The sequence below is a fragment of the Xyrauchen texanus genome, chromosome 36 (genome assembly GCF_025860055.1).
Source record: "Xyrauchen texanus isolate HMW12.3.18 chromosome 36, RBS_HiC_50CHRs, whole genome shotgun sequence".
Taxonomy (NCBI): Eukaryota; Metazoa; Chordata; class Actinopteri; order Cypriniformes; family Catostomidae; genus Xyrauchen; species Xyrauchen texanus.
Genome location: NC_068311.1, coordinates 12,693,409 through 12,709,991, shown reverse-complemented (window position 1 = coordinate 12,709,991; position 16,583 = coordinate 12,693,409). Strand labels below are relative to the sequence as shown.

At 35.8% G+C, this 16,583-nt stretch overlaps 2 protein-coding genes across 10 annotated transcripts in view; one reads left to right on the top strand and one right to left on the bottom strand.

The window, feature by feature from the left end:
* rap1gap2a (RAP1 GTPase activating protein 2a) overlaps positions 1-2,551 on the top strand; it is a 94,952-nt gene extending 92,401 nt beyond the window's left edge. For 4 of the 6 annotated variants that reach the window (XM_052107727.1, XM_052107725.1, XM_052107726.1 and 1 more), the window contains exon 22: positions 1-2,550. This exon is cut by the window's left edge and continues 254 nt beyond it. The gene's annotated coding sequence lies outside the window, so the exon portion shown is untranslated. The other 2 variants (XM_052107724.1, XM_052107723.1) reach the window with 1 other exon arrangement.
* A 32-nt stretch (positions 2,552-2,583) lies between these two features.
* On the bottom strand, positions 2,584-7,245 carry si:dkey-52l18.4 (uncharacterized protein LOC560708 homolog). Of its 4 annotated transcripts, none has more exons than XM_052107743.1 (5): positions 6,154-7,245; positions 5,421-5,765; positions 5,134-5,271; positions 4,292-4,320; positions 2,584-4,201 (listed from the first exon to the last, which is right to left on the bottom strand). In XM_052107743.1, exons 1-5 carry the CDS (start codon positions 6,209-6,211, stop codon positions 4,103-4,105), a joined length of 669 nt encoding a protein of 222 aa, XP_051963703.1. In that variant the 5' UTR covers positions 6,212-7,245; the 3' UTR covers positions 2,584-4,102. The 4 variants fall into 4 exon arrangements, with proteins under 4 accessions (XP_051963703.1, XP_051963705.1, XP_051963702.1 ...); XM_052107745.1 differs by having other exon boundaries at positions 5,227-5,292; positions 6,154-7,244; XM_052107742.1 differs by having other exon boundaries at positions 5,134-5,274; positions 6,154-7,244.
* Between the last annotated feature and the right edge of the window lie 9,338 nt (positions 7,246-16,583).

Below are 16,583 nucleotides of genomic sequence, written 5' to 3'. Positions count from 1 at the left end.
TATCCATTGCTTTCTAGACAGATGCGAAATATTAACAAAGCCACTTGAAATACTTGAACAGCACACAGTCATTACATGTTACAAGAGATAAGGACTACAATACTGCATTGTAAGCACCCAAAACTATACAGTCACTATTTAGTCTGTTGCCGATACAGGATTACGGGTCATTTTGAGTCTTGTAACACATTGCCCATCAGTGTAAGCCTTAAAACACTATGCTCTTCTGACACAGACATGGATTTGTTCATTTTTTTTATTTGTGAGTAATGTGAGAAGAGGTGCAATTCACTTTTCCCGAAGGTAACCAAAGAGGACGATTACCAGGGTGGAATAAAGGGAAATAAGACATGATTTATTATATATTTTTTAAAGCAAAATAGGTCTATTTAATACATTTCAATGTACGTTTAGACTGCTGTAGAAATAAAGACTTTACAGTATATTTGGTCAACACTGTGTTGTGGATGTTCCAAAATTAATTTCAAATTCACAAATCCACAGCTGGTAGAAGGAAATTGTGTGCCTGATCTAATGAAAATTATGTGACTATAGTGACATATTTGCAAAATTATATTACGTGGGTACTCCATGTACTTCATATCATGACAGTTCCAAAGGTGAAATGTCCACTGTGTGGCGCTAAAAATTAGGAAAATTTTCTCCCGAACAGATGAGGGGCTCTATGTTCGCGAGTGGTCAAAGCCCTGTGCGTCTTATAGAATTTTCATGAGAGAATTAATTCTAAGTGCAATTTTCATGCCAGTACAAAGCGCAAGTGGGCATGGGTGGGAGTGTTTGCACTATCTGTGGGTGTATGCGCGCAGACCTTGGGCGTATTGGATGGTATTGAAGTGGCGCAAAGCACAATTTGCTCTTTTCCTGAGAAATAGGCCATTGTGCTAAGACGTGTCAAAAGCAAGTTTTATCTCAGCACAAAGTCCAAACAAAGTTCCTACCTTCTGTTTCTGACAATCACTGTTGGAGCTGTTTTTTTAAACAAATATTTATGAGATTTGTGTTAAACTCTGTAGGTCATGGTTTATTTTTCAATTATTATTATTTTGTTTATATTTACAATTGCAATTATGATCTAAGTTGTATTGGTATTTTTCCACCTGTTGTCGTAGAGTGATTTTTAAGTCACTGCAAAAGAAGCCGGTCGAAGAAGTTGAAGAGAGTAAAATGACTGGATTTGGTATGCTTTTTTTTGACCACTTATTAATTTAGATTATATTTTCATTTCATTTGAAGTTTAATTTTAATTTAGAAATATTTTTGGTTACATTTTTTCATGTTTCATTAAATGAATTACATTTTTCAAAATCAAATTCGACTGGTAGAAGTGAAGTGCGTTCTGATACAATCACTGTTAATACTAGCTGTGGTTTGTGTCTCAGTAGATGAAAATGATTAATGATGCTTACATTTTCTATAATTTAACTAACATTAATTCCAAATCATGATGAGAACCACATTTTTCATGCATATAGGAGCATGTTACTGTCATAGAAAAATGCCTTGCAGAAGTGTTGGAGTAGAAATAAAACTGCACTTGACACAGCCCATTAGTGCTTTGCATGCAAAATTTTCCAAACCCACTTGCGCCTAGACTTGCATGAAAAACCAAAACTTCATGACCATGCCCATTGACTTGCGCGTGCTGTATGACTTTTGAAATAGCACTTATTGCTAGTGTTCTTAAAATAATTCCAGAGGTTTTTAAGGTGAATGCTCTATCGAATTTGAAATCAACAAAGCCTACCTCCATACCCTAAACCTTAAACCTAAACCTAACTGACAGTGTCATAAAAAATTGTGTCTTGAAAAACACAATTTCTGAAGCAACCATGTCATTTTGTGGTGCTTCTATAACACTGTCGGCTCACTTGTCGAATCACCTTCTCTTTAAGCTTGTAAATATTGTTGGTTATGTATTTGAAACGTTAAAATGCATCACCTTAAAAGTCATGTGCTAAAGTAAAAGTGTTCTGATGTCATAAAATGACATTGTGTTAGGAACAGTGCGAAAAGTATGTCTTTATGAACTGATAATCTGTCCTTTTACTCGTGAATGAAAGGGAATAAATTGTCGTTTTAGCACATCTAGTGTTTATCTCACCAGGAAACTGCCACGATACGTACAACGAGCCACATATAAAGCATTTTGGAAAAATTACAGTATATTAATGTAATTCTGAGAGCAGGTCAATTATTTTTATATTAGCTATTGCATTTGTGTGTCTCTTCCCATTCTTTATAATTCAGTTAGTAGTAAACAGTGATACTCATTGGTGAGGGCATTAGAACTGAGAGCGAGTTAAATATTCTTGTATAGTGAGAACTTTGTTTGATATAAAAGGTGTTGGCATATGTGTTTGTACTGCCATAATTTATTGCTTTTGTTGATGTTACGTTAAGTATAATTGCAGAGTATGCAGAGAGTCAAATAAATTAAGATAATTTAAAAGATCATGTATATGTATATTTGGTTATGGCATGTGCCATTAAGAATTTATTATAAAATGTATTTTGTGCCAAATGACTGTCTCTTATGTGAATCATTTGAAAAATGAGTCTGGCCATTGGATATACTCAAGTCATTGTCGCCTTTAATTTGAGATAATTCACACATACACACAAAATACTATCTCACTCATTCTATATACAATGGACACATCCAATTGACAGTAGAACAACATAAAGTTTAACAATGCACCTGGTCAAATTCATATTTTAAACGGACATCTATGTTCTCAGTCTTGGCCTGTGTCTAATACTGCAACTGTAGGCCTACTATTAGGGGCTGTTCACACTAAACATGTTTTTGCGTCTGTCTGTGCCTTTGTTTTTCTATGTAAAAATGTGCTGGAGAGACATCTTTGACCATTACACCATGCCAAATTTAAAACAACGTTAACCTTTTAAAACGTATATCGAGACATACACATGAAAAAGTCACATTTTCTGTCACTCCCTCAGCAGATGTGTTAGAAGCCTCATCACAGCTGTGGTAACAGATTTTTTTCCACCAGGGTAATATAATACAAAGTAGCCTACAATATATACATTTACACAAAATATTTGTAAAATTGGAAATGTAAAAAGTTTGCTACATGTACGTAGATAAAGAAGATGGAAATGCATCATGACAGGTCTGTGAAAAGGGTCCATTTAGCAGAGACGGGCCATGAAGAAAGGAAGTCCGGCATTACAGCTAAAAGAACCAATCACCTTTTAGATACAGACATCGCCTGTCGATCAGCTTAAGCGCATTATGCGCATTAGCTTTAGAAGCTGGTAAAATAGCTTTTTATTTCACGTTATCTGTGTGAAAGAAGCTCAATTTCAGATACCAGTGTTGTTAGATTTTACTGCTGATTTGAAATATTTTCCTTGATCGTTATCTTGATTACTCGTTGTGGAGATTTCGGTGTTCCCCCATTCAAGTAAATAGGAGCAGCACTTTCATTACTGGGAATAGCTTCCTGGGAGTGTTTCAAAGATGGCCGCCATTCACCTTATTTGCACTAGCACCATCTTTGATTTTGATTGGGAATGAAAAGGAGGCTGTGAGGGATAGACTTGCAGTCTATTCAGTGAGCTGTACTGCAGTTTAAAGAGTTTTTGGATCGTGCTGCAGACAAAACATTGATAAAATATCTGCCCAAGAACATTCAGTATACAAAGAACTCCAAACAACATGAGTTGTGGAAATCAGATGTGATCTACGAGCTTTATACCGGTCATGACATTGAAAAGATGGTAAGTATCCCTCACAGCTTTGTTGTCATTACCATTAAAAATCAAAGACGGCGCTAGCGTGAATTGGACTGTTGCTAGAAAGGCTTTATCTCTGCTCTATCCACTTTATTTTTCAGCGAAAATAGTGGGACACTTCCAGCTCTTTAGCTATACAAAAATACTACATTATGCTGCTTTATATTACAGGCTGGCAATAAATGTCCACATATTATTATCATTACGATTGTAGCCACTGCTTACTTTCGCGTTGCAAAATAAGGTGGATTAGTTTAACGTGAAAACACGTTTGATCTGAACGACCCTCTGGGTATAGAAATGCAAGATGCAGTTGTTCTGGTCAGGGAAAATGCAGTGAGCAGTAGACGGTTGGCTGCAGCTCTTGTTTGGTGCGGATATTCTGCCTTGTGTCATTCAATGCAATTTCTGCATACACCAACTGCATAAAGACATACAGAAATGAATATCATTGAACAATAAAAAAAAAAACAGATACTGATCAGAAAGTTCAGTATTGTGGGGTACTTGCCTCCTTTTTTGGTTTCACTCTAGCACCATCTAGAATGAGAAAAAATAAATAAACACGCATTAATACTTAGACAAACTGGCTTTTTAAATATGATTAATTATGTGTGCAGAGCATATAGTTATATTAACTACATAATATATTACTGCAGGGGTTTTCAAACTGGGGTCGGGGTGGGGGGGGACTACAAATAAATTTCAATTGAATTAAAAAACAAAATTCTTCAGGTTTATGCATAACATTATTTTAATAGTTGGTAGAAAAAAAAAAAAAAAAAAAAGATATGCTGTTATCTTAATATAAAATAAGTATTTTCCAGATAGCTTTTAATGATTTTATTTTTTAATGAATTTATTTTGGCTTTAGTACAATTAAAATATCAAATCAAATTGTTTAATTTCTATGTTGTCAATATCAAACCGTTTAAATGGGTCTTTCTAAATGTATATATGGAAATATATAGCTGCCTTTATGTTTTTTATGAAGGGGTCCTTGCAAGAGGATCGTCATATTTGGGGTTCTTGGCATCCAAATGTTTGAAACTTCTATTATAGAATAAGAATAATAATGCACTAGGGCTATAAATATACAGTGTTCTAAGAATTGCCTTAACTGGTAAATGCATACAATATAAGGAAACAACCTTACAAAAGTGTATACATTATTTTTTAAATCTTACATATTACTTGACTGTAATTTGAGAAACAATAGTAACTGATTTATATTATATTTATGTACAGTATGTGGTAATACTGCTATAATGCTGACTTAATTAAAACTGCTAATCCAGTCATTACTCTACTACTAATACAAAGATGCAATTGCAGTATAGAGTTTGCTCTCACAGGAGGTGTGGGAGTGAGGAGGAATTGGTGGTGGATGATCCTGGGTCAGACACCAAACCACTCCCAGAACAAGAGGACAACACATCAACGCACCAAGATACACCAGCACTCGATGAGAGAGCTTTCTGCCAGATGATTCTGCTGTACAGAGCAAAGGACCTATGATCAAATGGATATAATTCATGGTTGTTTTTTATTTGTAAGGAAGCATTTTATACTTTGTTATTGTATCTTTAACAATATCCTGTTGAGAAATACAGAAATATTTTGAAAATGTAAAGAGCTACCTTCAGTCACATTAACATATGTCACATGTCCACTGCTAGTGATATGTTGAGGCCAGGATATCAGGCACTTGTATGCTCCAGCATCTGATTGGTTGATGTTCTGAATGTTGACCAACAAATTTGTACTGTTGGTGGTCAGAGTGTAATTAGACAGCTGAATGCGTAGAGAGGGAGTGAGGAAAGTCCACTCTGTGCTCCTCTGCATGTCCTGAAAAGTCCATCCTCCAGTCCAGCTAAGTACCCCACAGTGTTCCACCTCACAGCTCATCTGGAGACTGCCCCCTTCTGGCACAAACTTTGAACCACGACTCGCCCGAACAGATAAGCAGCGTTCACACTCACAGACTGAAATACAATAATAAGAGCATATGTATATGGTATATATATATATATATATATATATATATATATATATATATATATATATATATATATATATATATATATTATTATTTTTTTATGATTTACTTATGATAATTGTCTTCTTGTAGACCAGAAACAGAGCTTAACTTGTTTTGAACCCCGGAATATTACTTAAAATATATTTTATGCTTTGAGTTTGATTCTCAGTTTTACTCTGATAAATAAACTATATCTTTGGAAAGTGAGAATGTTTATACTACTAAAACATTATTTAAATAAAATGATAATATAGGCCTATATCATGTTAAGCTATGAGAAGAACACATGTGAATTTAACTACAGTAGGTATAAAGTCTTAAAATTGGCTTACCTTTTAATATGCACAAAAAGGCAAGAAAGGTCCAGGAACACCAATCAACAGTTTTCATCCTTTATAATTTTTCCATACTCTCTGTCGGCTGTCCTCACACAGTTACAGAACAGATCACAAAGAGCTGTTTCTCTCCAGACTACAAAAATCGAAAGTACTTCCAGTTCTTTTAAACTCTTTACTGCAAACTTCCCCACTATTCATTACACGAGAATGCTCTCATCTTTTATTTTAAATACAACTGGCAACTTCTGCTTTATTGTAAGTGTGCAGTTGAGGAAGGAAATCTAAGCTCTCCTCACGCCAGAGGAAAACCTCATACCCTTCCTGTTGGCTCAAGAACAGGCAGTGGGGTGCAAAGTTAACGTGCTCTATGGTCCATAAAACCTAAAAAAAACCAAATGCTAATAAAAAATACAAAATAGAATAATAATAATAAAAAAATCATGGCTCTCATACATCAAAAATCCTTTATTATTCAATGGCTGCATACAAATTTGGGAGCATAAAAGAATATTTCAGGTTCAATACAAGTGAAGCATTGTATTGAACCTCAGTTGACAGCATTTGTGGCACAATGTTGATTACCACAAAAAAAAAAAAAAAAGACCTTTTATAAAAACAACAAAAACTCACTGGGTTACAGTGAGGCACTTACAATGGAAGTGAATGGGGCCAATCTTTAAATGTAAAAATATTCACTGTTTCAAAAGTATAGCCAGACATTAACAATATGCGTGTTAACATGATTTTAGTGTAATAATATTGCTTACTGACCTTTCTGTGTAAAGTTATAGCCAATTTAACAGATAGCACCATAAACCGATGATTTAAAGAACTTTACAGCTCAAATGAAATGCAAGTTTTAACAGAAGAATTAATGTAAGTGTTTTTAAAAAATACAGCTTTACATTTTCTGCCTTTAAACCCTCCAAACTTTGTTGCTATTCCCATTCATTGTAAGTGCCTCACTGTAACCTTGATTATTGCCTTTTTAAAGAAAAGGAGAAACGTGTTCAAATTAAGTTTTGTGGTATTCAACATTTTGCCACAAATGCTTTCGACTGAGCTAAACTTGTATTGAACACAGAATATTTTTTAATTGTTTGTCTTCAGCCATGTGATAATAAAGACTTTTTAATGTAATAAAATGACATGGTTATTTAGGTTTTTTAGAGCATTTTTCCACATTTCAAGTAAGTCTTTCTTTGTTATATCTCTTTTTATATTTAGAATAGGTTATAATGATTTTTTAATCTCTCTCTCTCTCTCTCTCTCTCTCTCTCTCTCTCTCTCTCTCTCTCTATATATATATATATACATACATACATACAGTGCCCTCCACTAATGTTGGTGCCCTTGTTAAATATGAGCAAAGAAGGCTGTGAAAAATATGTCTTCATTGTTTATCCTTTTGAAATTTCATTCAAAATATTCATAAAAATCTCAACTTTAATAATTAAAAAAATATTGAAAGGAGGAGGATTTCACGGGGTTAAAAATATGAGGTAACACACAAGCTAAATTCCCAAATCCATCCATTGGGTAAGCCAGGGGCGTAGTCAGAACTTTTTTCAGGGGTGGCCAAGACCCAGTGATTTTATTGGGGTGGCCAAAAAAATTAACTACTGACTGTGACACTCTCTACCAAAAGCAAATTCTACAGACATAAATTCTACAAAATTTTTAGATCACAATTGTACGCAAGGAATTTAAAGTTATCAATTTATTTCCAATGCCATACTAAAAAATTAAGGCTGGGTTGATGTGGAGGTTTGATGCATGTTTTTACTAGCTGTAACAATGTAGCAAATTCAGAACCCAACTTGATCTGCTTTTCCATGTTGCTGAATGTGCCGTTATGTACTGATCCTACATTGGCATCATTAACATGGTTGCATGTAGTTTATTTTTCAGAGAAATCAGAAACAAGTGACCAAGCGTCCCCACATCAATAAATAATGTAATAAATTTGGCTTGACGTTGGACATTCTTGATTCAAAAATAGTCGCAAATCTAGGGACCATCTCTAAAGATACAGGCAACATTGGAGCATACAAATCCAAAACATTTACAAACATTTCCATAATCTACAGTATACAACTTCAGTAACATTTAATGAAAATTACTTACAGGCATACTAGCGACTCCAAAGTGTGCATTTAGGTGTCAACAATAATGCACACCTTTTAGACAAAAAAAAAAAATCCAGTTAAATGTAAATATATGCATTTCTATATTCATCAGTATTGTAATAGGCCTTGGTGTCTGGATCTGGATTTTATTTAGTGGAAAAGCGGATCAAATTGGGTTCTGAACTTGCTACATTGGTACAGCTAGTAAAACATGCATCAAATATCCACACCAACCCAGCCGTGTTTGTTTAAAAAAAAAAAAAAAATTCTATGCAGCCAATAACCTACAATCCAGGGAGTCTTAAATAATGTCTAAACTAGAAGACTCTAATAAAAACATTCAGCTGACACGATACATGCTTAACAGACTGTGATAATGACCTACTCGGACAACGCATTGTTTTCTTAGAGCTGGAAGGAAATACTCAAAACAGACACAAGCAGCGTATGTATCAACCACAAATAATATAATATTGAACAGCAGCCTTCGGAGTTGCATTGCAGTGATGTTACCTCCCCTCTTTGAATGATTGGCTAGGAGGATGCAAAACACCCCCTGATTTACATGAAACTCTACTCACAAGTTTTGGAAAACCAAGAGCAGAACTTGGAAACAAAAGCAAAGAAAAATACAGCGTAAGCTTCTGAAAAAATGAAAATATGAGCAAATTTGTCAGAGAGCACAAAAAACAGTAATAAAACCAAGGAAAACATGATTTTGTTTGCAATTCTGATGACTTTGCTTAAATGTTTTGCTGTTTTTTTTTTTTTTGCAGGATATCTTAAATGTGTTTACATGTTTTTTATTCATGCTTGTTATTTTTGGATCTGTGCTTATTATTTTGATCTGCGCTTTTTATTTATTTTTGTGCTTATTATTTTGATTCACACTTGTTACTTTTTAATCCGTGACCGCAATACATTTGGATGGATTTTTAAATGATGATTTAAAAAAAAAAAATATGAATGCAATTAATATTTCATTTTCTTTATGTTGCAGTTTATGCTGTTTAGGCTATAGTATATTTCCAACAAATGAAACTATGAAAACGTTGGTGCGACTCCTTTCGACCACAGACTTTTCATGATTATTCCATTTGTATAGCAATTGCAGTGGCTGATTTTCAGTTTACTTTTAAAATAATCTGTGCATGGAGTACATCAAAGTACCAAATTTGTGTGCTTGCCAGTGAAAATTTCAAAAGAAAAGAGTAAATCATGATCACTTAATGTAGCTACATTGGCGCTCAAAGTAAAATTTTGTCAGTGCAGTTGAATCCGAGGGACCTGAATTTGCTTTCAATTCAGAAGTGATCATCCCTATGCTCTATTCTTTTCAAAAACTTCACCATCCACTGTGAGAGAGCTTCGGTAAGTTGAAAGGTGTGGGGCTTAAAAATAATAACCCACTCGGAACACACTTTTTAAGTTATACTTATGATTTTCTTTTTGGAATGGCCCAACAGACTGTTCTCAGTTCTAAGTGTCCTTCGGAGGCATAATTTACGTGGCTTGGAACGCAGACATGGTCGAGACATAGAGGGCATGTGTGGGCAACTGCACAGCATCTGGAGATAACAGCCAAACACATAAAAAGAACCTTCTGCTCTGTTGCTTTTAGATTATGAACTTCAACATTGTTTTGATATGCCGTAGATTAGCCCATGTCTAGGCACATTTGCTTGTGTGGAGGGTTTAGTGAGGACTCAGTCTTTTCAATGGGTTGAAGTAAATTAGTGTTCACCTGACAAAATATTTTTTTTTTTCACCAAAAAAATTAAATAAATAAATAAAAAACTTCAGCAAACACAATTTGTGAAAATTAGGACCTTTATACAGCTTTAACCCTCATGTGTTGTTCAGGTCATTTTTGACACATTTTCATTTAGTTTCTTTAAAGGTGCGCTCAGAAACTTTTGTCCTTGTGTCATCTTGGGCTTACACTGACACCTAGCGGCTTGGATGCAGCATAATTTAAAATAAACAGTTTTCAGTTTCAAATGACATTGTAGAAATTGGGTTATTTTTTCCCCCACCCGTATTCCAGCAACTCCCGATATTGATATAATTAGAAATCAAATGATTGGATGAAAGCTGTCTATATGTCACCAGCTTGACAACTCCTTCTGATTGGATGGTTATCTTGCGTCACGTTCAAATACTATAATATTCATGCATGTGATACTATCGTCTTGTCTAAATTTAACCATTTAAAATTCGCGTTGAACTTCAAACTTAGAGGCTGTTTGTTTTTCTGCAATGTATAGGATATGATGTCCCTTTGTTTACTATGGTTACAAAGGCTATATGAATGACTTCTCAACTGGCCAATCGCAGACCGCTTGTAAGTAGCCAATCCGAACACAGTAGGCAGGACCAAACAGAATACGGGTGGGCTTGGGGAAAAAAACATGTGTAGAAATGTAGTGTACTGAGTCAACACTGATTACTTTCATCAGTGTCAAATAACAGGAGGGTTACTGAGATTAAGCAAGAAGTATTCGGCTGATCATGTGATTCTAACTTGGCAGCACCCATATGCGGACCCCCTCCACACACGCACGCACACACACACACAGGTTTGTTTGGCCATATTAGTGATAACTGCTATTAGACTTCCATTGATTTCATATCTGGCTAATTATACATACTATTTCCAAACTCTACCCCTAAATCTAACCATCACTAGATTTGAAGATCAACATAATCTGACCCATTTAGGAGCCATTTGTTTCTTTTTACTAATGAGGATATTTGGCTCTCACAAGTGTAGACAAACATTAAATATGGCGGTACACTGAATAAGATATATTGCATTCATTTTCAACCGGTTTGTTTACTGGTTTGTCATTTCATTAGTGCTCACAACTTCTTACTGTATATGAAAAATAAACAACTGAAAAATCTAGGCTGTGTAGCAACAACCGAGGCACTCTTGGCAAACATCTTGGCATCTTGAGCCCTCAGAAAGTTCTTTTGAGCTGTGTGTTCGTTTCCTGCAGAGAATGTAACTTGAGTCAACGGAACATAATGGCAACCAGATGTGTAGGACGTCAGTGTGGCCTCACAATCACAGGAAATGTCTGTTTTCCTTGGGAAACACTGTGAAAAAATGGACTATGTCAGTCCAAAACGTTACACAAGCTCAAACAAAATCATTTAATCATTAAGTAACTGATTCATACCAACATAAGCATGGACACGGACAAGGAGAAACCTACAGTATATGCTATATTTTTTTAATGTAATTGCCTTTGAAATCCCTGTGTACAGGTGCGAAAGTGAACAATTTTCAAACCAAAAAAGAAAAAGTGGACACTGACCACCCTCAAGAAATAGGCAGGAACTGATTAAGCTTGTGCTGGCCAGGGTTGGGGAGTAATGGAATACATGTAATGGGAATATGTATTTAAAATACAAAATGGAGCAGAAGAGATAGAAATAAACCTTGTGTAAATTGTCAGCTTTACGCTAAGCTAAAATGCTATTTCTAGACATTTTACATGCACATGTCACCAGGCACATTCATATTTTTTTTATCAAGAACATTCACATTGGATCATAATTTATATTTCTCTCGTAAGACCTTTGATATTAAGATTCTTGATAACAATTTTTTTTTTTTTTTCTGTAAAAATATTCAAAAATCCTTAAAACAAGATAAATTAGATTAAACTTGTTTTAGAAACAGCACTGCATAAGATATTTAGATTTTTAAGAGAATGTATTTTTAACATGTTTATTTTGTCTTACTGTATTGCTTGCTTTTTAATAGTCAAAACAAGTGAAAAAAATCTACAAGTACTGAAGAAGTAATCCAAAAGTATTTAGAATTTACTGACCTTGAGTAATCTAACAAAATACGTTACAAATTAAATTTGACAGCATGTAATCTTTAATCTGTTGTGGAATACATTTAAAAAGTAACCCTCCCAACCCTGGTGCTGGCCAACCCAGAATTCCTAGTAAAAGCTAACACCCATTGGCCTGTGAACTGAACTTGGTGCACACAATAATAGGCAATTGTGTTTTGAGTAAACCAGCAATAAATCATATACCTGTATTTAATATACTGTATATACAATGCTTTGCAAAATATACAGGTGAAACTCGAAAAATTAGAATATCGTGCAAAAGTTCATTAATTTCAGTAATTCAACTTAAAAGGTGAAACTAATATATTATATAGACTCATTACAAGCAAAGTAAGATATTTCAAGCCTTTATTTGATATAATTTTGATGATTATGGCTTACAGCTTATGAAAACCCCAAATTCAGAATCTCAGAAAATTAGAATATTACATGAAATCATTAAAAAAAAAGGATTTTAAATACAGAAATGTCGGCCCTCTGAAAAGTATAATCATGCATATGTACTCAGTACTTGGTTTGGGCCCCTTTTGCATTAATTACTGCCTCAATGCGGCGTGGCATGGATGCTATCAGCCTGTGGCACTGCTGAGGTGTTATGGAAGACCAAGATGCTTCAATAGCGGCCTTCAGCTCTTCTGCATTGTTTGGTCTCATGTCTCTCATCTTTCTCTTGGCAATGCCCCATAGATTCTCTATCGGGTTCAGGTCAGGCGAGTTTGCTGGCCAATCAAGCACAGTAATACCATGGTCATAGAACCAGGTTTTGGTACTTTTGGCAGTGTGGGCAGGTGCCAAGTCCTGCTGGAAAATGAAGTCAGCATTTCCATAAAGCTTGTCTGCTGAAGGAAGCATGAAGTGCTCTAAAATGTCCCGGTAGACGGCTGCGTTGACTCTGGACTTAATAAAGCACAGTGGACCAACACCAGCCGATGACATGGCTCCCCAAACCAACACAGACTGTGGAAACTTCACACTGGACTTCAAGCATCTTGGATTGTGTGCTTCTCCATTCTTCCTCCAGACTCTGGGACCTTGGTTTCCAAATGAGATGCAAAATTTGCTCTCATCAGAAAAGAGGACTTTGGACCACTGAGCAACAGACCAGTTCTTTTTTTCTTTAGCCCAGGTAAGACGTTTGACATTTGAAGCCCATGTCCAGGACCCGTCTGTGTGTGGTGGCTCTTGATGCAGTAACTCCAGCCTAAGTCCACTCCTTGTGAAGCTCCCCACACATTTGAATGGCCTTTTCCTGACAATCCTCTCCAGGCTACGGTCATCCCTGCTGCTTGTGCAACTTTTTCTTCCACACTTTTCCCTTCCACTTAACTTTCTATTAATGTGCTTTGATACAGCACTTTGAGAACATCCAACTTCTTTTGCAATTACCTTTTGAGGCTTTCCCTCCTTGTGGAGGGTGTCAATGATGGTTTTCTGCACAACTGTCAGGTCAGCAGTCTTCCCCATGATTGTGAATTCAACTGAACCAGACTAAGAGACCATTTAAAGGCTCAGGAACCCTTTGCAGGTGTTTTGGATTAATTAGCTGATTAGAGTGTGACACTTTGAGCCTACAATACTGAACCTTTTCACAATAATCTAATTTTCTGAGATTCTGAATTTGGGGTTTTCATAAGCTGTAAGCCATAATCATCAAAATTATATCAAATAAAGGCTTGAAATATCTTACTTTGCTTGTAATGAGTCTATATATTAGTTTCACCTTTTAAGTTGAATTACTGAAATTAATGAACTTTTGCACAATATTTTAATTTTTCGAGTTTCACCTGTAGAAGTGCTTCCTTAGACAAAAGAATTCAATTGCTAATGCTCAGTACTGTGTTCACAAATGAAAAGATAGTTTTGTGTCACCTGAATGGTACAGTCCCAAGAAAGAATTAAATGTTGGCTTTGAAAGGCTCCTTGGCAGCACAGGTTGGTCAATGATCAGATTACTCCGTAGGCACATATTCAGCCTTCATTGTACCCCAAGGCTTTCTCTAGCTGTGAAAACAGGGCCTTCTGAGGTTAAGCAAAACTATGCCAAAAATTACAAAGATATGATGGTATATGACTAATGGATTACATGGAATGTAAACAGTATGGTTTAGCTACATCTGTAGAAATGAATTGTTCTAGCTCAAAGCATTAACTCAGTTAAGCATGAAATGTGTGCAAGGAGCCTGCTGTGTCTATTCTAGTGCACAATAAAGCTTTTCTCTCGCAAGTCTTACAACTAGAAAGCCTCTATTGTTCTGTGATTCTTACATTTTTTTATTTTTTTTACAAAATGCGAACTTGGATGACTGTACTGCGGTTGACTCAACAGCTTGAGCATGAGAGTTCGGTGCTATGTAATACACTTTCGGGAACATTTAGAAGAAAAAAAAAATTCCTTGGTAACCTCATTGGATCTATTTAATCATGCTATTTTAAGGTTGTGCAATCCAGAGGATGAGGTTATTAGCTTTTGACATAGAAATCAGCCATGCAGAAATGGAACGCCTTTTTTGATTTAAAGAAACAAAACATGATAATATAAAAATCAAGATATGCTGGCATGCAAGATGTGTTATTTTGAAATTGGAACTATAAAACTGTCATCTTATTTTCTGTCTCCTTCCCTTTGCATATCTTAATTTGTAGCATCATGCTTTCTGAAACAAGAACTGGCATGTAGAATGGTTTGTAGAAATGTTATTCCACTTAAAAAGTTCAAAATTTAACCATGACTCTATTTTACAGGCTTTATTCTCTTTCTCATTTGTTCTGAATCTGTTTGAAATTAAATTTGTTCACTCATTCCATATCGATTGTCTTATTAAACTTATTCAGGCCCGCCCCTTTTCTGCAGTCCACTCTTCCGAATGTTGTCATCTAAATTCCTTAGAAAGGCTTCATGCTATTCTCCGTGGTATCCACGCACAACTCACTACGTGCCCCACGAGAACCACATTATAGTGACCACAATGAGGTTACCCCATGTGACTCTACCCTCCCTAGCAACTGGTCCAATTTGGTTGCTTAGGAGACCTGGCTGGAGTCACTCAGCACACCCTGGATTCAAACTCCAGGGGTGGTAGTAAGCGTCTTTACTCGCTGGCCTACCCAGGCCCCCGTATGAGATATTTTTAATTACTTAGTGTTGTCTCTTGGAGTTTCATGAGCACAGGCACATCAGTACTTCCATAGAGTGAAGGTAGTATCTTGTGCATTTATGAATGAAGTACTATTTAAATCTCCCCACTCTGCTTCCAGTTGTTATGACATCCCTTGAACACTTTAAAATACTCATAGAAGCTTATGACAACTCTATAACCTGTAAATCCACTTCACTAGCTAATTACACTTTGATATCTACACCATAGATATCTATATAGAACCACTAGAATGGAAGTTCTGAGACAACATTTTCAAGATGGCTGCGTGCTAGTTTCTCTGGCGCATAAGGTGAATAGTTTGTGTCAGGTGTTTGGCAGTGGGCCATTGTATTGGCTCTGGTAATATATTATTGCATCTTGAGTTTAGGTTCAGCCTTGGACTAACATTGGGAATCTGGGGTTGAAACAGTTTATTCCACTATTTCACCAGACCACAGAGGATTTTACACTGTTTACACTAGCCAAGAACAAGTTTCTGTTCAAATTCAACAGCTTGGGTCATAACAGTTTGCAATCCTGTACTTATTTGTAATAGCCTTCCTATTGTTATAGCTAGTTAGAATAGGCTTCTTGTAGAACCTTCACTGTGTGACAAGCTATACATAAGAAAAATTGGAAGAAAGCATATGAGTGTCATGATAACATCCACAGTCTTTTCTTCAGTTGTCAGATGTTTATTTAGATAAATTAACTGTTTTGATTATCTTGCATGGCAGAAAATGCAAGATGATAAAGTGAAAGTTTAGCTGTTAAGTAAACTTTTTTCCCCCCAGAGCTTTTGTGTAGAACAGAAGAGAGGGATGTGTCTCTGGAATTAGAGTCTCCTAAAATTTCAAGGAGCTGGATTTTGGCAATTCAAAGCAGCTTAAAGGTCACATGAATACTCTGCCTGTGAAAAAGCAATACAAGGCTTGAGTGAAGAGCCTGCCTAAGACACGGCAGTCTATCTGTTTCTTATTGAGGCCACCAATTCAGCCTTTAGGTCTTCTCTTCAGAGAGTCAATTACAGAATTTTCATTCTTGGTTGAACAATCCTGTGGTGAGAGCGTGGTTTAGCATCCGTACAGTGAGAGGGGAAGCGATAAGGATTCATCCCTGGGTGAAAATTAAGTCTAACAGTCAGAGACCAGGGAGAGAGAGAGAGTGTTACACATGCTGAAGCTACATGAGTGTGCTTAAACTACACAGACTATAATGAGAGTGAATAAAGACGTGTGACATTATCTGAACCCTGCTTCCTCATTTCTGCAATGTCCAGACCT